General features: G+C 42.8%; 1 protein-coding gene across 3 annotated transcripts in view; it reads right to left on the bottom strand.

Moving 5' to 3' along the window:
• RPH3A (rabphilin 3A) overlaps positions 1-27,777 on the bottom strand; it is a 319,863-nt gene that overhangs the window by 59,337 nt on the left and 232,749 nt on the right. For all 3 annotated transcript variants that reach the window (XM_032168616.2, XM_058425445.1, XM_032168615.2), the window contains exons 3-4: positions 13,713-13,801; positions 5,519-5,530 (exon numbers count right to left, since the gene is read on the bottom strand). In XM_032168616.2, the coding sequence (XP_032024507.1) occupies positions 5,519-5,530; positions 13,713-13,783 (83 nt within the window). In that variant the 5' untranslated portion in view covers positions 13,784-13,801. The remainder of the gene's footprint in view (positions 1-5,518; positions 5,531-13,712; positions 13,802-27,777) is intronic.

The following is a 27,777-nucleotide window of genomic DNA, read 5'->3' on the forward strand; positions in this document are numbered from 1 at the left end:
CTCTTTGACACCTTAAAGCCATGGTAGTAGCAGTGTCCAAATCAATTCCTTGCCCATCTGTACAAACATGAGCCTAGTTGATTTAGCTATTCAGAAGAGAGAGACAGAGAGACAGACGGACAGAGAGAGAGAGAGAGAGAAGGAGAGAGAGACCAACTAACCTAGATGACTTTAAGTGGCAGGAATGAATGCTGGAGAAAATGAACTTTCAGAAACCTGGACCAATCCTTCCTGCAGCTCCCAGATTTCCTTTCTCATCTGCATACACTAACCCCAGCCCGGAATCTACTGAGATATTAGGATGCAACGGACAAAAACAAACAAACAAACAAACAAAAAAAAAAAAACCTTGAGCTTTAGATTCAGATCAATCTGCATTCAAACCCTGGCACTGTGTGACTTTTGGGAAAGTATTTTACCTCTCTGGACTCTAATCTCCATCTGTCAAATGCAGTTAATAATAATATTAATGTCATAGGGTTTACGTTTACTGTGTTGTTTAATTTTTGCAATATCTTATGAGGTAAACATTATTCTCCTCTCGAGTATACCAAGGTTCAGAGAGGTTAATCACTTGCCTAAGGCCACACAGCTTGAAGCAGCAAAGCCAACTCCAGGAGGGATGTCTTGTGCTCCGAACCACCATGCTATCCTGCGCTTCTAAAAGGCAGCCAGATGGTCCAATCTCACGTTCTATCTCCCAGGCCAGGCCATAGTCAACTCTTCCAGACCCCCTGCCCCCCTCATCTTAATTATCCGTGGCTCTTGAGTTTAGAGGAAGCATGAATCTCAGGAACTTCTGACTGTTTGTTCCAAATATCTTTTTTGTTTGTATATTTTTTCCAGTGAGCCTTTTTTTTTTTTTTTTTTAAGAGACAAGGTCTTGTTATGTTGCCCATGCTGGATTTGAGCTTCTGGGCTTAAGCAATCCTCCCACCTCAGCCTTCCGAGTAGCTGGGACTAGAGGTGTGCATCACCACACCAAGTTTAACAGGGCTTCATTCTGAGGATCACAGTAGATTGGTCTAATTAGGGGAATGTAAAGTATAGAGACACCAAGAGCCCATCACTGGCTTAAAATGCTGATGGTGTGTGTGATGTGAACGGAAATGAAAACAAGCACATTTCCCCCAGATGATGAAGAATTTGGGGGCTCTCTAGGGCCTGTCTACCACTGGCTAATCTGCAAAGAGCAATGTGCCATGTCCTGGCTGCAGGAAGAAATGCTCAGAGCTGCCTTTGAGGTGGAAGGGGGGAATTGGTTGTATGTCCCTACCCAAAATACACCTATTATTATTTTAGAAGGCATTTTACTGCCCACTCTAGAACCTAAACACCTTTACTGGGAAAAGATAATGTAAACCCCATCTGGGTACTGGTCTGAACCTATACAAGCCTCTGGGCAGTGCAGAGGGCCAGCCTGTGATAGAGCTCATCGCTTCTCAAACTTTAGCACGCCCAAGATTCACTTGGTGAGCCAGCCAGAATGCAGATTTCTGGGCCTTTTGCGGAAATTTGGGTTCAGAAGGCCTGCGGTGGGGCTTGAGACTTTGCATTTCCAGGGGAGGAAGGAATAAAGTCGGGATGGTTAAGGGTACAAAAATACTCATAGATAGAAGGAATAAGATCTAATATTTGGCAGCACAATGAATAGGATGACTGTAGTTAACAATAATTTATTGTATGTTTCAAAATAACTAGATTAGCATTAAAATGTTCTCAACACAAATAAATAATAAATGTTTGAGGTGATGTGTATTTCAATTACCCTGATTTGACTATTCTACATTGTGTATAGATACCAAAATATCACATGTACCCCAAAAATATGTAAACTATTTTATGTCAAAAAAATTTAAAAATTTAGGAAGAAAAAAAGAGACAAACATTGGGGAAAAAATTAATATTTAATATTTTAGTAAGAGCATGAAATATGGTTTATTGTAAGGATGTCCCTAATATTTTACTCTTCTCTGTATCCACGCCCTATGCCATGTGAATTTGAAATTGATCACCAAAGAGTCAGGGTCTATTTTCTTTTCTTTCTTTCTTTCTCTTTCTTTCTTTCTTTCTTTCTTTCTTTTTTTTTTTTGAGATGGTGTCTCACTCGGTTGCCCAGGCTGGAGTGCAGTGGCACAATCTTGGCTCACTGCAACCTCCACCTCCTGGGTTCAAGCAATTCTCCCGTGTCAGCCTCCTAAGTAGCTGGGACTACAGGCATGCACCACCACACCCAGGTAGTGTTTTGTGTTTTTAGTAGAGATAGGATTTCACCATGTTGGCCAGGCTGGTCTCGAATTCCTGACCTCAAGTGATCTGCCTGCCTTGGCCTCCCAAAGTGCTGGGATTCTGCATGAGCCACCACGTCTGGCTCTAGAGTCTATTTTCCTACTCCTTAAATCTAGCCCAGACTTAGGACTTGCTGTGGGAAATAAAACGCAGGGGAGTGATGTTGCACTAGTCCAGAGGCAATGCCTCCAAAGGCCTTGTGTGTTTCTGTTTACTCTTGTACCCTGCCATCAATATGAGAAAACCCAGGATATCCTGTTGGAAGGTGAGGCATGTGGAAAAGAATGTATCATTCCAGCCACTGTCATCTTAGATCAGCCAACCCTTTAATGCATAAATGAGCCTAGCCAAAGTCCACAGAGCCACTCACCAAGCCCAGATCCCTGAGAACAAGTGACTGTTCTAAGTCGCTGAGTTTTAAGATGGTTTGTTACACAGCGAAAGCTAACTGATACATTATTCACCATGGCAAAAAAAAAAAAAAAGAGTGAAACTTGTTAAACTTCCTACACTTATTTTACAGTTTAGCATTATGTTAAAGTCCAGTTGTATGATGTTTACCATGATATTTTTAATGCTTTCAGCCACTAAAGGTCTTTATCCAGCTCCACTCTTATCTGTCTCAAATATTTAGCTTCTGAATAAAGTATTATTCAAAGAAAGACTTTCGCTGCTAAGAAAAAGTCTAAAGACCACCGTAGGTAACCTGCTCATTTTCCCAGATGCCTGAGACTCACAAAGGGAATTGCCGAGAATCATGACTGGAGAGAGGATGGTCCAGGACTTGAGAAACTGGCCTTCTCGATGTGCTTCATCTGCTACCTGAAGGCACCTGCTCTGGTGCACCATGAGGGGTCAGAATGAAGCCATCCACCAAGGCCAGCGTCAGCGGACCCCGAGACAAAAGGAAATTAACCCAGACTCCAGCTGGAAGCCCCTCATAGATGTTTCCCCCTGAAATGCCGCAAGGAGCAGCCTCCCATATCTTTCCTGCCTCCCACCTTGATTCTTCATTGCATGCACACAATAGTCACATAATAAATACTCGCCAGATGTCTCTATTAATAAATTATAGCTCCCTAAAGGAGTGGGATGATGGAAATGCTGTCAGGGCACGAAGGCTCTGAAGCATTCAACAGCAGAGGTGTGCAGAAAATTAATCCTTTTTCTTTTCTTTCTTCTTCTCCCCCTCCCTTCCCCTTGGAGGCCAACATGGGCAGGTGTCTGCAGGAAGTCTCTTTATAGCACAGTGAATGGGATTTTAATGAATCCTGAAGGAAAGGAGGGGCAGCCACACCACAGAACGTTTTGCCCGTGCCCAGCTGGCATAAAGGCTCCTTTGGATGAAATTTACCCCAACCAGACTAATGGGAGTGCAGAAGGGATGCTGTGGGTCCCCCACATCCTCAGAATGCCAACGGGACCTGGGGCTCCTGTTAATCTTTTTAGCCAGACTGAATTCCATTCTGTTCTTATAAAATCCCATGTTCTCTCTCACAGTTGGGCTTGGCAGATGCCGTGTCCCCCACTGGGAGCTCCTCTGTCTCCTCCACATATGCTCCTCCCTCTCCTGGTCTCAGCTTACACATCACTTCTTCCAGGAAGCTCTCCATCATCACCCTCGGGTCTGAGCTAGGTGACTGTCTTTGTGCTCCACAGTCCACTGTGATTCTATGATTATAGCTCTGCACATACTGGAGTGTATTTGTTGGTGACTGGCCCTTTATTTGTTTGCAGACTCCACTGGACATATTTTATACTTGGCTAACTGTGTCCCTGGTGCTTGGCATGGTGCTTGGTATTTAGTAGGTACTTGGGGTAAGTGTTTATTAATAGAGGAAGGGAGGAAGAAAGGGAGGGAGGGAGGGAAGGAGGGGAGGAGCCTGGGGATGAAGGACAGAGGGGAAGAGAATGAACATGCTACCTTTCAACCTGCAGCATTCATGAAGCCTCTAAGAGCCTTGAGATCTTTTGGAGTCATGAACTTCTCTCTTGTGATGTTCATATTTGTAATCTGACAATGACTCAGCATCTCTCTCCAGCATGTCTGAATAATATATTCATGATTTCATAGAAAGCAGATCTTGTCTGTCCAAGGTCTTGCCAGCCAACAAAAGAGCTTGTAGAGCATTCAAATAGTCTTTACAAGGCATCTTGTTCAAAGCTCCCACCTGACATATGGAGAAACTGAGGCACAGGGCAGGGAGAAGATTTTCCTGGGTCTCCTGGCTAAGTATTAGCTGTGTTAACTAAATCTTTAGCGCATTCTGGGCCTGATAATGTTATTTGGGTCCAAAAAAGCTGAAAAAGTTGTGCAAGATTCCTCTATATAAACATAAGGGTAAGGCAAGGCTGCAATTCACCCCTTCATCTAACTTTGTTTGGTTAAGCTTTACAGTTGATAACACTTTCCTGCAAACATCTCATTTGATCCCACCACCAGCCAGTGAGGAGGGAGGGGCAGGGTTATTGTGCGTATTTTACAAACAAGATAACCAAGGCTCAAGGAGGTGAAGGGCTGTGTCCCAGGCCACAGGGACCGTGAGTCCCAGAGTCCCATGATGGCGGGGAGGGAGGTAAAAATGACTTTCCATAGTTTCTGAATGTGTGCACGCAACTGAAGATGGGGCTGCTTTACAGTCTGGCTGCCCATTTATTGGACCCGTCATCCAATCTGTCATGCATATTTAGGAAATGAATCCAATTAAAAACACAAAAGTTGTGAGAAAAGATAGGGCCTCTGCGTCAAAGGTGTTTTGCTGGGAAATCAGGATGACCTCTGACGAGGCGACAAAGACCAAATGTACAGCACATAACAATCCAGAGCCCTGCCCTGCTCATCATCATCTTTTATTCATGGTAGCAGTTATTAGAGTTAACATTTTCCTTATCGCAGAACAGTGTTCTTCAGCAAAATGCTGCAGAAACAAGGGCACTGAGAGGCCAATAAACTTGCTGAAATCCTACAAATCACTAATAAGAATTGAGGGCTAAGAAATATCTTCCATCCTTTTATCAAGTTTGGTATGAGGTTTTTTTTATTTTATAAATATTTTTTCCTAAGACGGGTGTGGGTGTTTTTTTAACTTAGCTTTTTAAAAAAATATTTAAAATGTGCTAGTTCCTTTTTTAACCATCTCTCTTTAGGGGCAAGCCACCTTGATCAGAGAAAGAGAGAAAATACAGTTTGTAAAAAAAAATAAATAAATAAGTGTTATAAAATACTCACTGTTCTTTATCACTGAAGGAAGGCAGAGAAAGGAGAGAAAGAAAAAAATGAATAAAGTTAGGTAAGAAATCATAACAATATCAACACTGTCTGGATGAAACATTCACGTAGTTTGAATTATGATGACCTACTTCCGTTTTGTTTCAGCCATTATTACCTTATTTCAGCATATCTAAAACAAGGCTGCTTCAACATAGCGTTATGAAATCCACATCTTTGATTAAATTGACCAGCCAGTTTGGCTTATTAATTAACTGAGCTGATCATGTATGTATTTGAATAATGGTTTGAGGGCACTAAAAAGAAAACACTGAATGATCTCACGGCCATCATCATTCTTGCTTTCTGTTATTTCAAACACTGGGGGACAAGGACCACACTAGGTAGAGCAATCGGCCCTGAACAGTAGCCCTTGTAAGTTCCCCAGTTTGGGGAAACAAGTTCTTCCACTCTAGACCGGAGACCAGCATCTCCGTTTATGAGGCATGCAACCAAAAGCAGGTCATATCGTCTTTTGTGCCTCAGTTTCCTCCTCCCATGTCTGGCACTCTCTGGCTTGCAGACTTAAACGCTAGACAGAAGTATCAACTGTCAAAGACCAGCATTTCGCCCCATGTATTCTTAACGTGAAGAACTGAACGATTGCCCTAACCAAGCAAGGAGCAGACGCATTCATTTCTCTCAAATTCCCCTGTTGTTGGTTTCAAACGTGATCATTAAATTTAAGGAGGGTGAGAGAGAAAGACATTTGAAAATAACAAAAGCAGGAAGCGTATCTGGCTAACCAGCAGTTAATCACAACTAGATTTGTTAATTTACCGGAGAAAGACATTATAAGCGTCTGCATTAGTTCACCACCACTGCAGCAGACTAGATAGCATGTGTGATGACTGTAATTCACCCATTAGCATTTATTGGAAAATAATTTTAATATCTGAAGAAAAGGCAGCAGCAATCAAGCCAGCCAGATGCATTCAGAATGCCAAGATGTTTCATGGGAGCCCAGGAGCGCTTTAATGAAATGGCGTCCAGACTGTTCGGATAATTTTAATTTAATTGTAAGGCAAATTGTTTGGCTTCATATCGACTAAAGTAAACTCTGATGGATGGGATTTTAATTAACTGACATTTCTTAAATAAAATAAATATTTTACCCCATCCACCCTTCAGGCAACTGTTTATCTTACAAAGACACACTTTTTGGCTGAGGAAATATTCTCTGCAAAATAAGTTTGGCTCCAAGAAGACATCGTGAAAAGGGCTTTGGAAACTAGCAATTTATGAGAAAAGGAGACCAACAGAGTTCAACAGTGTCTTCAAAACCGTAAAACTTGTAGAACTGGAGGAGGTATTAGATAGAAGTAGTAAACAGACATGAGACATTTGCTTTGGAGTATATGGGTGAACTAAATATTCAGAAAGACCCTTCACCAATATAAAATTAGATCCTAGAAAAATTACAGCAAACTTTTAAAAAAATGCAGCTCTGGGATTTCTAGAAAGTAAGGAAATTCTCCAAGATCCCTCTCCCTTTCTAAACAAATAAACCAAATAGATTTAATTAAACTAAAAACTTTTTCTCTTCAGAAGACTCTGTTATGGAAAAGGAAAGGCAAGTAATAGACTTGGAGAGAGTATTTGCAACATGTATATCCACAAGGGATTTTATCTATAACATAAGGAAACTTGTAAAACTTAATAACAAGAAGATGAATTACCTGATTTTAAAAATGGACAAAAGATTTGAAAAGATACTTCAACAAAAAGTTACACAAATGAAAAAAATTATATTAGTATGTCTAACATCGTTAATTATTAGGGAAATGCAAATTAAAACCACAATGAAATACCACTATACACACACCAAGAAGGTTAAAATTAAAAAGACTGATCATACCAAGTGCTGCTGAGGTGGTAGGGAAGCTGGAACTCTCATCCACTTCTGGTGGAAATTTTAAATGATACAATAAACTTGAAAAACAGTTTGACAGTTTCTTAAAAAGTTAAACTGGCATCTACCATGTGACTGAAACACTCCACTCTTAGGTAATTACCCCAAGGAAATGAAAGTATGTGTCTATCCAAAGTTTTATTTGTACTAGCCCAAACCTGTGGTCTATCAACGGATGAATGAGTAAATGAACTGTGGCATATTCACATAATGGAATAATATTCAGAAATTAAAAGAAACAAACTATTGATATACAAAACAATATGATTGGATCTCAAAATAATTACACTGAGTGAAAGAAGACAGATAGCTCCCCTGCAAAAAGGGTACACACTGGATGATTCCATTTATATGAAGTTCCAGAAAATGCAAACAAATTTATTGCTAAATAGTGATGACTTAGGGATGGGTGGGGAGAGGGAGGGGTAAGAAGGAGGAACTGTAAAGGGTAACAAGAAAGTTTTGGCAATGGATGGATATGTTCATTATCTTGATTACTGTGATGATTTCATGGGTATATGCATGTTTTTATGGCTGATGGTGGCTCATGCCAGTAATTCCACCATTTTGGGAGGCCAGGACTGGAGGATCACTGGAGGCCAGGAGTTTGGAACCAGTCTGGGCAACATAGCAAGACCTCATCTCTATTTAAAAAAAAACTTATCCAGGTGCATTGATGTGCACCGACAGTCCCAGGTTCTCAGGAAGCCAAGATGGGAGGATTGCTTGAGCCTGGGCAGTCGAAGCTACAGTGAGCTATGGTTGTGCTATTGCACTCCGGCCTATGCGACAGAGTGAGACACTGTCTCTAAAAAAAAAATAAAAATATAAAATTATCAAATTGTGCTTTAAATTACCCTAATTGTGTACTGTTAAAGGTATAATTATATCTCTATAAAGCAATTTTTAAAAAAGGGAATCCAGCAAACTGAATCCAGAACAGGGAGCTGTGAGCAATAAACCAATGCAAATACCAACATTACATTCCAGGGGCTGACGTGGAGCTCCTGACAGGGTGCAGAAGCTGAATTGGAGACCCTCACATGCAGCCAGCACCCTCAAAGGGAGCTAAAGTGTTTCTGGGTGACCAGAACATCTCACTCCTGGCAGAAGCAAGTATAAATATCTCTGAAGAAAAATGTTCCCAAGGTAGGTCCCTAGGATTCTCACAGACTGAGCATTCAAAGTGCAAGTAATTATGAGTGAAAATCTGCAGGAAAGACAAACAACAGACCTACATGGTCAGAGGCTTCAGGCGGTGGTGTGCTGGTAAATGTTTAACAACTGACTCTCTGGGGAAAGAGCCCTATGGAGGCTGATTTCAAATGCCAACATGATGTGACTAAATGAAGAGCTGGGAAGAAAGGTACAGCAGCATACCTTTATATAGTATTTCCACCTTACAGGCATAATAGACATAAATAACAGAGAATATCAAAATGTAGTAAAACAAGTCAGGTGCAGTGGCTCACACCTGTAATCCCAGCACTTTGGGAGGCCAAGGTGGGCAGATCACCTGAGGTCAGGAGTCCAAGACCAGCCTGGCCAACATGGTGAAACCCCGTTTGGAGGCTGAGGCAAAAGAATCGCTTGAACCTGGGAGGTGAAGTTTGCAGTGAGCCGAGATTGTGCCACTGCACTCCAGCCTAGGCAAAAGGGCAAGACTCTGTCTCAAAAAAAAAAAAAAAACAGATAGTGAAATAATTGAAACATGTTTAACTTTGAGTATTTATCACCGTTGTGTGTAATATGATTTAACTATAAGCATAACTTTATTTATTCATTTCAGAGAAAGGGTCTCTCTCTGTTACCCAAGCTGGAGTGTGGTGGCATAATCATAGCTCACTGCAACCTTAAACTCTTGGGTTCAAGCAATTCTCCTGCTTCAGCATCCTGAGTAGCTGAGACCACAGGCATGCACCACCACATCCAGCTAATTTTTTAAATTTGTTGTAGAGATGGAGTCTCACTGTGTTGGCCAGGCTGGTCTCAAACTCCTGGCCTCAAGTGATCCTCCTGCCTTGGCCTCCCAAATTGCTGGGATTATAGGTGTGAGTCACAGTTCCTGGCTAATATATATCTTAATTTTTAATAATGGCCATGTTTATTAACTGGCTCACAACATTCCTGAAAATTTAACATCCATTCTAATGAGCTTTCATGGTATGTATCCAGCATGCCACTGATTCAGGTATAATTATTGGATACAGAAATGTGAAGTTACTATATGTGAAATATTTAAAGAAATAAAATGTGGATTAAAAACAAGCAAGAGGCAAGAGATTAAAAATGGTCAGGAAGATACTAAAAAGAATGAATAATTTTTAGAAATAAAATATGTAACCACTAAATTCTAAAATGCAATGAGTGGTTTAATGGCAAATTAATATGCTCTAAGACAGAGTATAGCCAGGATGAAAGACGTGAAGAAATTACTCAAAATACAGCAGAGAGGTAAAGAGATATAAAACATGGAGGAGAGAACAGACAGAGCAAGACCCCAACTCAAAGAAAAAAGTGAGAGACAGAATAAGCAACATGGAGGTCTAATATTTATCTAATCAGATTCCAGATAGGGAAAATAGGGAGAATTGAAGAAAGAAAAATATTTCAAGAGATAATGCTGAGAATTTTCTAGAACTAGAAAATTTCTAGAATTTTCATGCAGAAAAACAAGAATCCACTGTTTCGGGAAGCATAACACGCACCAAGCAGAAAAAAACAATAAGAAATATACACTTAAGCACATCGTACTACAGAACATCAAAAAGAAGGGCTTACGTGGAGGGAAAAACCATCTACAGAGGAAGGGCAATTTGTTGACTTAAGACGCTTAACAGACACTTGAAAGCACAACCAATCCTTCAAAGTCCACCTAGAATGCTGCAACCTTCAAGAACAAGGGATAAATCGATGTTTTAAGATACACACAGTCTGAGAGAGCTTACCAACAGAATTTTACCAAATGAAAAGCTGTACTTCAGGAAGAAGCAAAGTGGCCCCAAGAAGCACCAAGATTCAGGAAGATTTGAACATTGAACCAAAAAACTAGAAGACAGGCAAATTAAAAAAAAAAAAGTCAGTATAAAATAATAATGTCTAATATACGGAGTTAAAGGATTAAACTAAGATACTAGAGAAGAGTCATATGTAGGTGAGGAGGGTCGGAATTAAGATTTTGTAAGAGTGTTTTAACCACCTTGTGTTGTCTAGAGGAAGATGTTGAGACAGTGAGTAACTCCAGACATGCTTAGTTATGAATGGTAACACTTTAAGGATAGCCATGGATATCATAGGAAGGAACCATATGATTTTGAAACCAATAACAAGAAAAATGGAATCTGTAAACCCCCAAGCCCAATTAACCAATTAATAAAAATAAAAGGCAAGGAGAGAAACAAAAGAAGCATAGAAAAAGAGAGACAAAAACAACAAGAGAGTAGAAAAGTTAAACTATATAATGGATCAGCAAACTATAGCCTACAGGCCAAATATAGTCAGCTGCCTGTTTTTATTTTTAAAAAAATGCCATGCTCACTTATGTGCATATTGACTATGGCTGATTTTGCAATGGAACAGTGAAATTGGAGTAGTTGCAATGGAGACTTTATGACCAGAAAAGCCTGAAATATTTACTATTTGGTCCTTTACAGAAAGAGTTTGCTGATAATTACAGTATCTGTAAATAGATTAAAATCATCACCTAAAAGACAAAGATTACCACACTGAATTAAACAACAACAAAAGAAACAAAATCTGGCTAAAAATACCCTTTATGCTCTCTTACCCGAAATGTAAGAGGACTAAAAGATTAAAAATAAAAGGATAAAAAAATACTAAAGAAAGCTGATGTTGTTTTTTAATATCACAAAAGGGAGTTTAGGACAAAAATTCATTATTAGAGATAAAGAGAGACATTACATAATGATAAAAGGTTCAATTTTTCAGTAATATAGATCAACTCTAAACCTGTAGCCATCTCACAGAACCACAAGGAGAAATTGACAGATCCATGGTGATTGAAGGAGATTTCAACATAATATAAGCAGACTAAAAAGCAGTAAATGTAAAAAAAGTTATAAACACAATTAATAATCTCGTTTTGATATGTGAGTGACCTTACAAACAATAATTATAGAATGCACATTTTTCTTATGTATTCGTTGAGCATATCCTAAGATCTGGTTATAAGCCAAATCTTAACACATTTCAAAGACTAAGTATCATATAGGCCATATTCTCCAACTAAAATGCCATTAAATTTGAGATTAACAACAAAAAAAGTAATAAATTAAGAATCCTCAAACATCTAGAAATTTTTAAATATACCTCTAAATCACTCTTGGGGTAAAGTAGAAATCATAAGAGAAATTTTAAAATACATAGAAATGAGAAACAATGAAAATACTATATGTTGAAGCTTGTGGGATCATTTGAATGTGGTACTTTGTGTATCACATTTATAATTACCAATATTAGAAAAGAGGGAAGTTTTATATTAAAGAGGTAAATATACAACCCAAGTATTTAGAAAGTTATAGAATACACTTAAGAAAATGAGAAAGGATTATTTAATAGAAATTAGAAGAAAAATTAATCAGACAGTAAATGACAGGGCAATATGAAATAATAAGAAAGGCATTCCCATTTCAATCTCCTTTCCAAACTTATGTACTTCAAGGAGAAAGTGCTCATATGACTTTAACTCTTCTCTATCACTTGCTAGTTGCCTTTTTAAGTGGGAAGCAAGTCTCAGGCTCAGAGCCTCTGTGAGGCTACAGTTTATAGCTAGAATGTAATAACATTGTTTTTTTTAATTATTTGTCTTCATGGTTACCTTTGTTCATAGAAAGCATGAACTAATTATCCACTTACATCCATTTGTGATAAAAAAAGCTCTTGTTAAATAGAGTGTTTACATTTTATAAGTAGCCAATTAAGAGAAAATAACAACAATGTTATTTCATAGATAAGGTAAAAATTGTGAAAGTGGTGCTCGAATGACCAAGTTTAGGGAAACACTGCTCTCCAATAAGGAAAAATCTTTGCTAAAAAGCCTTTGTAGGCCGGGGGTAGTGGCTCACACCTGTAATCCCAGCACTTTGGGAGGCCAAGGCAGGAGGATCACTTGAGCCCAGGAGTTTGAGACTAGCCTGTCAACAGAGCAAGACCCCATCTCTACAAAAAGAAATTAAAGTTAGCCAGGCGTGGTGGTGCTGGCCTGTAGTCCAAGCTACTCAGGAGCCTGAGACAAGAGGATTGCTTGAGCCCAGGAGGTCAAGGCAATGAGTTATGATTGCACCACTACGCTTCAGCCTGGCAACGGAGCAAGACCCTGTCTCAAGGGAAAAAAAAAAAAGCCTTTCTTCATTCTTTGGGCAAGCCACAACAACTACACACTGACATTTATTCTTTTTACAAAAATAACCATATCCTCAACTGTCCTACCTAGAATTTAAACTCTTAAACTGACCCTAAAATACTGTCCAACATAAGATCGACAGAAGTTCACAGTTAAGGAAACTTAGAGGTCATCTGTTCCACGGAGACCAGCTGGGATGGGTGGGTAACAGAAATGTCCAAAGTAGGCCAGGTATTAGAGACCAACAAGGAATGATGGGGACTGTGGAAAACTGCAGAGCTCTTGCCAGTCTAAACATATGAGCTGCTACTTGTCTTCTGCTGAACTGCTGGCAAAATTGTGGTCCAGTGTTGTCAGGTCTTCTGATATTTTGAAGACGTGTCAGAAATCTGGACTTTCATGTGAAATCTCCCAATTTTTACATGATCAGGCCCAAAATATAAAAAAGAAAAAAACATACACACACTTCTGCAGGTCAGAGTCTGCCAGTTTGTAATCTCTGATCAAGTGCAACTTCCTTATTTGACCGATGAGGGAACTAGGGCCCCAAGAGGGGAAGATATTTGCCTGCCTGTCATCACACAGTAAATTAGCTCATATCCAGAACTAGAACCCAAGTCTGGTTCTGACCACCAGGTCAGTTCTCTCTCCAGTCCACCAGGCCACCTATTCTATGGAGCATGAAACTCAGGATTTAATCTTGTTCTTCCAACCTCGCGAAATAGTCAAACTAGGGGAGATGTTTTCATGACTAAACTCCCACTAGGTTCCTCTCCCACTTCCTCAAGGAAGGAAGCTATTCCTTCTTTTTTTCAAGTGTAGAACTGTCAAAACCTCATCGACTCAAAACAAGCCACTCCCAGGAAGATGCAGCAACTTACTTTGATTGAAGGGGCCGGTCACTGGGGTACATCCAACGGTTAGAACTGTTGCTGAACACGGTGTCAGTCATGGTAAATGTCTAGTGCTCCTGGAAAACATCAATCCAGAGAGGACATCAACCCATCATTCAGCCACTCCTTAGTTCCCAAGTCCCTGCTTTATGCCACACACCCAGTGGGATAGAGAAGTCAGAGAACTAAATCCAGTTTCTTCATTTTCCAGATGGGGAATCTGAGACCCTAAGAGGGAAAGTGTCTTGCTGGAAGTCACAGCTACCCCGAGGCAAGAAATGCACCAGAGGGAAGAACCACCTCACCTAAATCCAAGCTCTTCCCATTCACTGTTGAGGGAAGCCCACCATACCCCCAGCAGTGTGTGGGCCAGAGTTCTTAACTCGAATCCAGGGTCTTTCTACTGAGCAAGTCATCTGACTTAGTTGTTGTAGAGTCATCCCTGCCTTTTTTTTTTTTTTCATTTTCTTTTTCTTTTCTTTTTTTATTATACTTTAAGTTCCGGGATACATATGCAGAACGTGCAGGTTTGTTACATAGGTATACATGTGCCATGGTGGTTTGCTGCACCCATCAACCCATCATCTACGTTAGGTATTTCTTCTAATGCTATCCCTCCCCTGGCCCCCCACCCCAGGATAGGCCCCTGTGTGTGATGTTCCCCTTCCTGTGTCCATGTGTCCCTGCCTTTTTAAAAAAAAAAAACTCTACATCTAAGCTATCAGAAAATGGTATTGGCTTGATCTTTAAAGTAGATTTAGGATCTGCCTACTCCTTTCAGCCTGCATTGCTACTATGCTGATCCAAACTGCCACTATCCCTGCCTGACTTAATGCAATTGACTACTCCTTGGTCTTTCTCCATCTACCCTTGTCCCATTTCATTCATTATTCATAATAACTACAAAGTAGAAACAGCCCAGTATTCACCAACTGATGAGCAGATCAACAAAATGTGATATATTCATGTAGCATTGTTCTGCCATAAAAACAGATGAAGTATTGACATATGCTATGACATAGGTGAACCTTGAAAACATGATGCTAAGTGAAAGAAGCCAGACACAAAACCCCATATATTTTGAGATTCCACCTATATAAAGTATACAGAATAGGAAAATCTATAAAAGATAGAAATGAGATTAGTGGTTGCCCAGGCTGGGGGAGGTGCTGGGGATGCAGGGTTTCTTTGTAAGGACAGTGAAAATATTCTAAAGTTGATTATGGTGATGGATCCACAACTCTGTGAGAATACTAAAAGTCATGGAATCGTCCACTTTAAATGGGTGAATTATATTATCTGTGAGTTATATCTCAATAAAGCTGAAAAAAATGGTGCCACCACTTTGGAAAACTGTTTGGCAGTATCTGTTAGCTAAAAGTCCATCTACTCTGTGGCTCAGGAATTCTACTCAGGTATATACCCAAGAAAAAAGTGCTTATGTTCTAAGACATGTACAAGAATGTTTATAGAAGCTTTATTCATAATAGCTTAACACTGGAACAATCCAAATGCCCATCAACAGAGAGCAGATAAAGCCGTTGTGGTTTATTTGTACAGCGGAATGCTGGTGAGCAATGACAGACAAGCTTCTGATACAGCGCACGTAACACCATGGATGAACCCATAGACGTTATGTTTAGTGAAAGATGCCAGGAACAAAAGAGAACACACTGTTTGATTATATTGACACAAGAGTTAAGAAAAGACAAAGCTATTTGGTGGTGACAGAAATCGGGGCAAATAAATTGCTTACTTTGGGGAGTCTATTGATTCAGAAGGGGCAGGAGGAGGCCTCCATGGGGTGAAGATAGTCCATATCTTGATCTGGGTGGCCACTAACCAGGTATATACATCTGCAAAAGCCATCAAGCTAAACTCCTGAGATGTGTGTACTTTATGGCCTTCCCTTCTTCCCAAAACAGCAAGTCAGTTATGTCACTCTTTTGTTCAAGAGTCTTCAATGGCTCCCTGTTGCTCCTAGACTAAAATCTAAACCCCTTAGCACACACTGGCTCCCTGCAGCCTCCTTCTCTTTTCCTGCCACTCTTCTCACGCCCTCTTTCCCAGCCCCAAAGGCCTTCCTGCTGCTCCCTCAACATCCCCAGCACATTCCCACTTCCTGGAAGCCTTCTTGCAGATGCTTGTCCGGCTCACTCTCTCCCTTTGTGTAGGTTTATTCCTAAGTGCACCTCGTCCAAGAGGGCCTCCCTGACCATTCAATTTAAAATAGCTCCCACAGGGGGTCGGTGTAGGGGGAGCTTCAGGATAAATAGCTAATGCATGCAGGGCTTAATACCTAGGTGATGAGCTGATGGGTGCAACAAACTACCACATGGCACACGTTTACCTGAGTGACAAACCTGCACATCCTGCACGTGTACCCTGGAAGTTAAAATAAAATGTATATTTTTTAGAAAAAGAAAATGACCTAAATAAATAAATAAATAAATAAAATAGTTCCTCCTCCCGCTTCTCCATTCTTGCCTCCTTTACTCTGATTTATTTTTCTTCCTAGCTCTTATTACTACCCCAATTTAATATAAGTTGTTTATTTTTATGTTTGTGTCTTTGCTTAGAGTTTGAATCCCCCTGCTAATATGTAAGCCGTGCAGAACTTTTTCCGTTTTGTTCACTGCTTAATCTCCAGCACTAGCATAGAGTCTGGCACCTAGAAGGTACATAATGAAACTTTGTTGAATGTGTGAAAGAGTCTCCACCAACACTGTCAGTGCGGCTGAACTCAGCCAGGCTTCAGTTCTCTCTGAACCTGCCCCCGACCCCACCCCTCTGAAGGTCCCACCAAGAGTAAGGGGGAAGAGACCACGTGGAGATTGCAGTAATTACTTTAAAAACAAATAGAAAGTAGATTGGCGTGTCTAGTGGGTCCTGATTTCCCTGTAGGTCTTGTTTCCTGTGATGCTGAATAGATGAGAACTTGGGAGGTGAACACACAGTGACCTCCCTCTCCTGTCCTGTATCCTTTGTAATTATTCAATCTTTGTGTGTGAGAAACCGGAGGGCAATGCTGGTTGGACCCGTAGCGGAGAAGGTCCCTAACAGTAAAGCTATGTCATCTGCTCCCATGTGGTTAACATAATCTTCCCAGATTAATATGGGCATTTCATTGTTTCCACTTCAAAAACAGAAAGGAGAGACAGCTCCTGTTGTGAAAGAAATTTGCTGAAAAAGAACTTTAATGTCTCATTATTGCCTGTGGTGAGAGCCGAGCAGGCTTCCCTGGAGCCCCTACCTGGAGGACCCCTGGCCCCTGCTGAGTGCAAAGAGGCTCAGTCCCCTAGAATGAGCTTCCTTGGCTGCTGTTGGTCTAGAAAGCTGAACCTGTAACTGAAGGTTTCATCTGCTGCTTTGCAGCAGAGAGAAGACACTGGCCTTGGAGATCCTGGGAGGAAGGTAGGTCTGGGATAAAGGAGACACATGATCACCTCCCAGGAACTCTGATCTCCAAATTCCATCATCCTCAGGGCAGAATCTGGCCTGCTCGCACTCTCCTTTGTTCAGTCACACACACCAGGGGTATGTTTCCCATTAAAATTCCACCTGCAAAGTCTAAACTCACTGGCTGACCACCCAGTGGAAACCACCCAGCTCCATCCCTCCAGGCCAGAAGCCACCCTGGACAGCCCTGGTTATTTCAGCTTGGCCACTTGGGACTCTCAATGTATTTAACATCCCAGGATTGGACTCTTTATCTAGTGCTTACCCCAGTCGACCAGGCCTGGACCAGAAGAGGAAATTGTTCAAGCAATCAAGGATATTTGAACAACTAGAGAAAAAGGCCCAGGGACAGGAGGGCATGTGTCCACTGGCAGATCTGGGATGGAGGTGGAGATGCAATTGGGGGGGAGGCACCCTAATAGTCACTGTTGATTCCTCATCTGGATCCCCCCTACAGCTGGTGCATCCTTCCAATCCCAGCCTCTAGGAGTGTTAGCCATGAAGGGCTACACTAAGGGCTCATAGCAGCACCATTTTCCAGAGAATCGCCCTCATCCAACAGGAGCTGCTTTGCCCAGAGATACCGGGGAGCAGCACAAAGCCAATGGCTAATGAATAAGAGGAGGGTAGAAAAGTACAGCCCCCTTCTCCTAGGGCAAGATGGCTTTGTGCTGCCGTCACACTCCAGAGCTCCCCAAGGATTGGGCTGAGGCCAGACTTCAGGTGAAGTCACGCCCTCACCTAGCTTCCTCTGCTGCCCTTTCCTGCTTCCCTCATTCCCTAGCAGGTTCCTCCTTGGAGCACTCCCTGAGTCCATCACTAGTACAAGAATTCACATCTCAGGTTCTGCTTCTAGGGAACTTGACCTTGTGTGGGAGGAGACAGGAGAATCTCAGGGATTCTCATGGTTCTGCTCCACGAGCTCAGTACGTCACCCCTAGTGGTCAGTTAGCCATTTTCTAATCCGACACAGCGTGATCCTAAAATGTTCTCCTAAGATGTTTTCCTACTGGCCTGCAGATGATACTTCATGAAAGCCAATTCTTCACGAGGAGTTGAGCGTGAGTCAACAGAAATGGAGAAAGTCTAGTGGTGAACCTCAGACATTCTCAAACCACTCCCCACTTTCCCATCACTCACTACAGAGAAACCATCGTCATAATAGACTGGAGGCCTGAGGCCCAGGGAGCACCAGAAGAATGAAACCAACCACGGATACAAGAAGCAAAAGTATAAATGTAAGTGTCACATAAATAGTACTAATTTCCAGCCCTAGGACCACTGCAGAAACTTGGCATCACTGAGCTGATAAGTTTAAGTAAGCATCAGCTACTCTCCCTAGCACACAGCAAACACTTGTAAAGTGGTAATTCTCTTGTCCTGCTTCTCCTATACTTATCGTGTATAGGGTGATGACTTACAATTTTTTGAGCACCTGCTATGCACCGAATTCCATACCTACATTTGCTTTACTCCTTACAGTCCTACTCCAAGGTAGATGGTATTATCCTCATTTTACAGGTAAGAAAATTCAGGCTCAGGGTGGCTAAGCCACTTGCTCAAAATCACACACCTACCTAGTAGCAGAACTGGGGTTTGGACCCTGACTTCAAAGCCCATGTGCTTACTCACTACTCTGTTCACACCCATTCATTGCCCCTGGGCTTTGGATTGTTGGGTTCTGATGAGTGTCTAGAGGATTGGTGGTTATCCATTCCTGGCCCTCTGGCCCCTGGGTGCATTCTCACCTCTCAGCCTCAGAGACAAACAGATACCTACCCACCCAGCCCTCTCCCAGGCGACTCTGAGAGATCACATACTTTGGCTTGGGTAAGGCCAAGGCAGTGGCTTAAATCCAGCCCTGCAGCTGCAACTTCAAAAGCATAAAATGACTTCCTTTCCTGAAACCAGAGACTCCAGCTCTTCTTTCTTAGCTGGACAGAAACTCCCCTACAGTCCTTGTACAAACTCTAAAGAATCATCTACTTTCAGTAACAAAAGAAGCAACGACAACAACAGAAAGTTCAAATATCAACGGCTTACTCCACGCTAAGCACCTTTCAAGTTTTATCTCCTCGATCCTCACGATCCTCACAATAGCCTTAGGAGGTACCTTTCAAGTTCTATCTCCTCGATCCTCACAATAGCCTTATGAGGTATGTGCTCTTCTTGTCCCATTTTACAGATGGGATAACTGAGCCGAGGAAAGTTTAAGTGAACTTTCCAAGGTCCTGCTTAAATTCCTTCAATCAAACAATCTAAACGTCTAATAATAAGCACTGGATAGCTGGATGAATCTGAATCTTAGACTGAATCTCAGACCTGGAATCTCAGACTGCCACAAAGACTCTGTCCTAACCCCAGATAACCCAGATTCCAGGGTCCTCCCTTCTCCTCCTTTGCCATTGGTTCTGCCTGCTTCTCCCCTGGCTCTCTTTAGCATCGCTTGCTAAGGAACAGTGGTTCCATCCCCCAGAATCTCCAAGGTTTTCTGCTAGTTGTAGTTGAATGGAAAAAACGCAAAGCCTATTTAGTTTCTGAGTTGCTGTGGCAGGTGTCTGAACGTGACACTGGCAGGGATTTTATGCAGCACTTCAGGGCACTGCAGGGAACCGGCAGGAGCTGCAGCTGTCTGCGTGGAGTTCAATGCCACAGTTGGCCTCCCTATCCCAACGATCTTGGAATTAAACCAGATGCTTTGCAGCAGAACCTGCAGCCACAAGTTTGGACAATGCCCAGACAGTTCCATCTCTTGATCTCTTTCCTTGCCCCTCGTCTCTTCCCCTGAGTGCAGTACATCACTGCTCAATTAGGTATCTGGAAAAACTCACTCAGACTATCTGATGGTGTGGAAAATGTACTTAAAAAAAAAAGGGCCTCAAATTGGGGGAAGCAGGAGTGTCCATGAACAGAATCCAGGCTGAAAATGTTTTGTTTGGCCCATGAAGGGTTTTTTTTTTAAGGGTAAAATTCAATCAATATCTTAAAAGCACAGGATTTAATTAAAAACACAGATTGCCAGCTTCTCTTGGGAAATTAGAAGAATTAAAAAATATTTATGGAACATTTACTATTACTATGTGCCAGACACTGTTCTAGGCACAGGGGATATAACATTAAAACAAAGACAAAAATTATTGTCCTCATGGAACACACCTTCTAGTAGAGAAGACTGACAATAAGCAAACAAGTAGAATATTAAATGTGTCCACTGGTGATGACTGCTTTAGAGAAAAATAAAAGAGGAAGGGGTGATTGGGAATTGGGGGGGAAGTGTGATTTTAAATAGGTGGTCAGAGGGAGCCTCACTGAGAGATGCTATTTGAGCAAAGACCCAAAGTGGGTAATAAACTGAGCCACATGGCCATCTGGGGGAGAGCACTTCAGGCACAGGAAAAAGTAAGTGCAAAGGCCCTGGGGCAGGCATGTGCTTGGTAAGTTGGAGAAATGGCAAGGAAGACAGAGTGGTTGGAGTGAAGAGAGCAAGAGGGAGCTGAGATCAGAGTGGTGGTAGGGGAGGGTGTCAGATCATGAAGACCATGTAAACTTCCGGCCTGAGAGATGCAGGAGACCCAGAAAGCCTCTGAACAGTGATGCAAGCCGAGTATATTCTATTCCATCTCAAATATGCATCCAGAGTTGACTGTTTTCCAGGCTGTTGGGATTTCTACACACCCTTACTATGACAAGGACACTTGGGACACCAAAGAGAAAGACGGCGATCTCCTGCTTTGTCTACTGTGCTTGATGGAGCCGAGTGCCCCTTCACTTGCCTGCCCGCCTGGTCATTCCTGCCTTCTCTCATGGGACTCCAGCAACCCTTACACATCCAGTCCCATCCAGACGGTACAGGCTGCTGTTGGCTTTTCCTTGTTCCTAGAGCCAGCTGGGACATTCTCAGCCTTCCCTGAAGCCGACTAAGGCTGAAACGACAAGAGCTTGGCTCCTTTCATGCCGATCTGGTTGGTGCCAGAGACAAGGACAGAGACAGACCTGGGAGGTCCTAGAGACAAAGGTGACTTTGTGTTCCTGGCCTTGAAACAACAAAGCAAACTCATTGTCTCCTCCATATGGTTCTCCCATTGCCATATAGCAATAACAGATGGTGCCTGCCATGAGCCTTTAAATAACCACACAGGACAGTCCCCATTTCGCAGATTTTAAAGTAGGCACAGAGTTCATCCTCCACTGCTCTGCCACTTACAAGCTGCATGGCCTTGGGCAGATACATAATGTCTGTGGGCCTGTTTCCTCATTGATAAAATGAGTATGGTCATCCCAGCACTACCTACTTCATCATAATGGCTACTTAGGTTGTGCCTGGCCCTGGGCTAAATGCTTGCCGTGGATGGCTTCATTTAACTCTCCCAAACACCCATTAAGGAAGGTATAAGTATTATCTCCATTTTGCAGATGGAGATACTGAGGCTTAGAAGGGTAAGTGACTTACCCACCCAGCCGGCGACCAGCAGATCTGGGATTTGTACCTACAAGATCTGATGCCACATTGCGTGTTTAATCACTCTACTATGCTGCCTCCAAGATTGTTGTGAAGAATGGGGTTTGAAAATGAAGGCAAGAAAGACAACGCGGTACTTGGAACATAGTATGTGCTCAGTAAACATTAATTATTGTCACTATTATCAATATCTCCATCATCATCCATCAGTGTTCGTTCTCTCCAGCAGCTGAAGTGGAGCATAACTTATATGATGTGATTGGAAAAGCACTAAATGCTTCCATAGATTTCACGGTGCTCCAAATTTCCTCCACCAGCATTGCTCCCTAAAGGTGCATTTGGTACCTTCTTTCTCCCCCAGCTCAGGAAATAGAGAGGTAAGCTCACTGCAGATGGGGTGAATTGATCACAAAAAATAGCCCCATGTCTTCCCTTTCTGTATCCTTGTCCTTTTCAGCTCCTACCATCCAGAGGTGAAATCTATTTCCCCACCCATGGAATCTGAGTCGGCTCTAAGACTTTCTGCGGCCAACAGGACAGCAGAAGATGTGATGCATTCAGAGGCTTGGAAATACCAGCCCTTCAGAAGCCTGGTCTCTTTTGCTACTTTTTAGCAACTCTGCAATCACCATTTGAGAAACCAGGCTAGCCTGCTGGAGGATGAGCAGTCACAAGGCAGAAGGCCACAGCTGTCCAAGCTACTAAGGCTGTCCTGTCACACACCTACCAATCGCAGCCGAAATATAGGATGACCACAGACACACGAACAAGCTCAGCCAAGATCACCCAAGTTTGGCCTAGCTGAACCCAGCTGAACTCAACCCAACTGCCAACCCAGAGAATCATAAGGTAAATAAATGGTTGTTGTTCTAAGCCACTATTTTTTGGGATGGTTTGTTACACAGCAAAAACTGGCTGGTGAAGCAGCCTCTTGCAGTGAGACAATTGCTGGCTTCAGACCCCGAGCACTGGGATCCAATCCTACCTCCCCTTTTTAGTCTCCGCATGACTCTAAGCAAGTTTTGCATCTGTGAAATGAGGATGTAAAAATTCCTATTCTTGATCAGGCACAGTGGCTCACACCTGTAATCCCAGCCTTGGCATTGCTGAGGTGGGCAGCTCACTTGAAGCCGGGAGTTCAAGACCAGCCTTGCCAACATGATGAAACACTCTCTCTACTAAGAATACAAAAAAATTAGCTGGGCATGGTGGTAGGTGCCTGTAATCCAGCTACTCAAGAGGCTGAGGCACGAGAATCACTTGAACCGAGGAGGTGGAGGTTGCAGTGAGCTGAGATCATGCCACTGCACTCCAGCTTGGGTGACAGAGTCACTCTCTGCTATATATATATATATATATATATATATATATATATATATATATATGTATATATTCTTCTTATACCTATCTTGCAGAGTTGTCGGGAAGAACCAATGAGTTAATTCATGTGAAGGGGCCTTGTAATCTAAAGTGTTTTCCAAGTATCAGTCAGAGAGGACACTGTTAGTGTTGTTTGAGGGAAGAGCTGGGGAGAGGAACAAAGGTCTAAATCCTAGGTGTTTGCTTAAGCCTGAGTGAGACACTGCAGTGGATCTCTAGGGTAGACATCTATTGCATTTGCCTATGCAGCATTTATCTGGATAGCCTTTTGTTGGTAAAGGCACCCCAATTTTCTTTTGGGAAACCATCCTCTCTCAGTATCAGTCTGTGTGGTCCAGGTGGGGCTCATCCAACCCTAGTCCTTAGAGGTGGGCCAATGACCTGTGCCTGGCCCATCAGTGTATTATACCCCTTAGGCTGCTGTGATTGGTTCAAGGATAGGTACATGGCCTGAGTTGGTCTTTTGCTGGAACTATGTGGAAAGAAGCATTCTTTTTCCATTGGGCTGCTAAACGGATAGAACAGAAGTCTGTAGCTGCTATTGATCACTTTTGTCAATACACAAGAAAAGCCTGGTAAAGGATAAAAGCTGGGAGATAGAGACTGATTCCTGATGATGCTGTTGGAATGCTGGATCCAGCCATGCCCGAATCTATCAATCTATCATGGCCTTTTGAGCTACTATGGACCAATATGTCCCCTCCCCACCCTCTTTTTTTTTTTTTTTTTTTTTGGTTATTCTTGAGACGGAATCTTGCTCTGTCACCCAGGCTGGAGTGCAGTGGTGTGATCTTGGCTCACTGAAGCTCTGCCTCCCGGGTTCACGCCATTCTCCTGCCTCAGCCCCCCGAGTAGCTGGGACTACAGGCGCCCTCCACTGCGCCCAGCTAATTTTTTGTATTTTTAGTAAAGACGGGGTTTCACCATGGTCTCGATCTCCTGACCTCGTGATCCGCCCGCCTCGGCCTCCCAGAGTGCTGGGATTACAGGCATGAGCCACCATGCCTGGCCTTTTGTTCTTCTTAAGTTGAGAAGTCAAATTCAAGTCCAATTTGAATCAAATTCCTGCCATTTTCCTGAGTTTTCTCTGTGTATCTTCTGGGTGAGACCAAGCTACCTTGCAGCAAACAGGTATTCCAAAGACAACCAGAATTGACTGAAGCCTGGAGAAAAATACACCAGCCTTCAGCAATCCCCTTGAATCCTTCCCTCCTCTACCTCAGAGGCACTGCCATCCAAGCTCCTTGGAGGACAGAAAGTGTTTCTAATATATCCCCACCAAGGCCCGCTGAGACCCTACAATGACAATTAAAATTCAGTGACAATAAACAACACTAATTAAAAGCAAAACTAAGTACTTAATAAGACAAATGAGGTAGCAGTATTAAAAGTCAGGATGAGAGAGCTGGCATTAATTAAAAGCAAAGACTAATTTCTTCCCTCCTCTAAAAAGCCTGTGTGTGGTGGGGGGGTGGGTGGGTGGGTGCACACACACACATGTGTGCATTTCTAGAAAAGATTTATATTTTGTAAGGGTATAAAATTCCCTGGGAGCCGACAGACTGTGGGATTGGTTCTGCCTGGGGTGGGGGTGGGGGTGTCTTCCCAGAGAAGGGAACATTTGGGCTGGACCTTGAAGGCTGAGCTGAGGTGTGTGAGAATAAAGGATGGAGGAATGGATGGAGAAGTCAGTAAACAGGGTTCAGAGGCTGCAATGGACATGAAACATTTAGGGAATAGAAAGACCCCAGGGGATGGATCCTGGGTAGATGGAAGACAGGGAGGAAGGGGAAACAGGGCTAAAAAGAGAAAGTGGGGCCAGGGCTGAATCCCTATTTCTGTGGATCAACAATGATAGTACATAGCATCTCCACTCAGCCAACCCCAACTTCCATTCGAAGATCCAGAGACTAAGATCCCCTGCTCTTAGCAGACAGCTCAGCAAGGTGACTAAAGGTATGGGTTTGGGGTTCAAGTCCATTCTGCCATTTATGAGCCAGGTCACCTTGGGCAAGTTTACTTACCTTCCAACACCTCAGTTTCCTCATCTGTAGAGCAGGGACAAAAACAGAACCCACCTCAAAATGGAACTGTGAGGATTAAATGAAATCACTTATCTGAAGTCCTTAGTCCAGAGCCTGGCACAAAACATGCCCTTGTCGAGTAGAAGCTATCCTTAATTTATTACAAATAATAATCTCAGTTATGTTTTCCTAAGAGATGGGAGTCCAGTTTCTGCACTAGAATGAAATATCTCAGGCTTTCTGAAACCACAGTAAGTACATGGAAGAAAACAATGATGGATTATGGAAATAGCTACAATAGTAATACACTAATAATAATAATATAATAATTCTCAAGCGTGGGTCATTTGTTGAGTACCGTCGTTGTCTTTAGTATTAATGACTAAATGTTTCTGGCCCTCTACTATGTGGTGAGATTGGCTCTCCCTTTCCCTGGGGAAGCTGGGAGTGGCCACATGACCTGTTTCGACCAAAGAAGGTTTCCAAGTGGAAGCTTCAAAGCCAGTGCATACTTACCACGTTACCCTTTTCCTATCTTGATAATCATATACGTAAGAAGATAGAGCCTTCCTCAGCCTGGGTCCCAGCTCTGAAGACATCCCCTGCTATCTCACCATATCCAAGTAGTATGAGTGAGAAACAAATCTGAAACTTTGGAAATGGTCAACACAGCACAACCTAACCCAGCCTGCCTGTGTTTTCTACGGGCCAGGAGCTGCACTAAATGTTTCACATGCAACGTCTTATTTGATCTTGGTAATGATCGTAGAAAACAGGATCTTTCATGACTCACTTTTACAGATTGGGAAACTGAAGCCCGGAGGGGTAAAGTCATTTGCTGGAAGACGTGCAGCCAGGAGGTCACAACAGAGCGTGCATTTGAAATGAGCCCACAGAAATAAATACAGTACATGACTCCACTGGAGGCAGGGCAGAGCATCCAGGATTGACCTTCCTGAGGCGAATGTCTCCTGCTGGATAGGGGAACCCAAAACTTTTCCTTCCTCCCCTGGGTTATGGGAGTCTCTGTGAGCCCTGTGTCTACAAAACCTTAACACCAGACACCGTTCAACAGAACACTCTTCAGGGCTCCCTGCATGGTCTAGCCAATTACCCAATTCCTTGATAAAGCGGAAACTTGCTTTTGTCATGTTGTTAACCTGGCTTATCTCTGCCCCAGCTACATTATGGTAAGCAGAGAAAAGGCAAAGGCTCAGGACTGATTTCAGCACTCAACACATGCGCACACAGACACACCGGCCCCACACAGAAAATGTGATTAGACAGGTCTCCATATTAAAACAAGTCATTTAGCTTAATGGCCCCTGGCTGCCACTCAGGCCCAGGCTGTAGTGAAATTCATTCTGATTAAAACTGAGCTGGAGTTGACTTATCTGCAGCTCTAAATCTCATCATGCTACGGAAGACCACAAACGGCATCCTGCTCCCTCCTCTGCCTCGGAGAGAAAACGCTCACAGCAGAGAGGGGCATTTTTCTCCTTAAAAAAATGGCGGCAGTCCTGGTCCTCACATCTGAGGGGCACTTTCACAAATTTTAGATGGGAGACATAGCATTCCCATTTTATAGGCCAGGAAATTGAGGCCAAGGTTTGTCAAGGTCATACTGGTAGCAGGTGGAATATCCAGTGACTCAAATATGGGTCTCATATAAATGAGGCTCCTGCCCATCCTGCTCTATTATTTGTTGGGTTAAACATATTAATTTGCTATTTTTATAGTACAAAAATGGTTGCATAATGGCAGCGTCATGTGGTTCAACTTAATAATAAAGTAGCTTTGCTGGATAATTTCTATTTGTGCCTCCAGACCCATTCATCCTCCATCCTGCTCTGTGCCCTAGGAGGCTGACCCTTGTGTGAGCACCAACAGGCTCCTGGCCCTCTGGCTTCTGGTTGGGTTTGTCCAATGGGAGGCACCAGCAGGAGACTGGAGGGAGGGAGGAGAGACAGGCTGGGGTATATTCTTCTGAAGGTCATAGCTCTTGTCAGGAAGACCTCTCCATCCGGCCCTTTCTCTCCTGCATCCACGTACATTTCCTCCCAGCCCCTCCAAGCCTAGAGACGGTAATGACTTGCTCAGATAACACAGCTAATAAATGACGGCGCCACACTTGGAGTCCCAGCAGTGTGGCTCTAGAACAAGTGCTCTTGGCCAGCTCACTATCCTGCCCTGAGGGTCCACATTTCACAGGTCTGCAGAGGTGGGATGTAGTGTAGAAATGAACAGCACCAGTCTTCAGGTGGGCAATTTTCATATACAACCTCATTTTATGTTCACCACTATCCTGTGAGGTAGGCTCTGAAGTTATTCCCATTTCTGACACTCAGAGGGGTGAATTAACTTGCCCAAGATCACCAGAAAGGAATGGTGGAGCCAGTGAGTTATCAACCCAGATGTTCTCCCTTTAATACCCGCAGTTGTAATCACTAGTCTAGATAACCACTCTTACAACCTGGCCACCTAGCCAGACCTGGAACCACTGAGTAAAAGGTATGGGAAGAGAATCTGGCATGAGATAAGAAACAGCTTTCTAACCATCAGCCCCATCAAAATGGAGACATGCTACTTTGATAGGCTCCCCATCATTGGAGGTAATCAAGCACAAACAGCAAAACCACTTGTTGGGGCTGTCATAAAGAGGGCGATGAGCTTTCCTGAAACTACTCCTTTCTGTATTTGAAAAGGAACGGCTCAAGTTCACAGACTCTTC

Source organism: Hylobates moloch, unplaced genomic scaffold (assembly GCF_009828535.3).
Source record: "Hylobates moloch isolate HMO894 unplaced genomic scaffold, HMol_V3 SCAFFOLD_12, whole genome shotgun sequence".
Taxonomy (NCBI): domain Eukaryota; kingdom Metazoa; phylum Chordata; class Mammalia; order Primates; family Hylobatidae; genus Hylobates; species Hylobates moloch.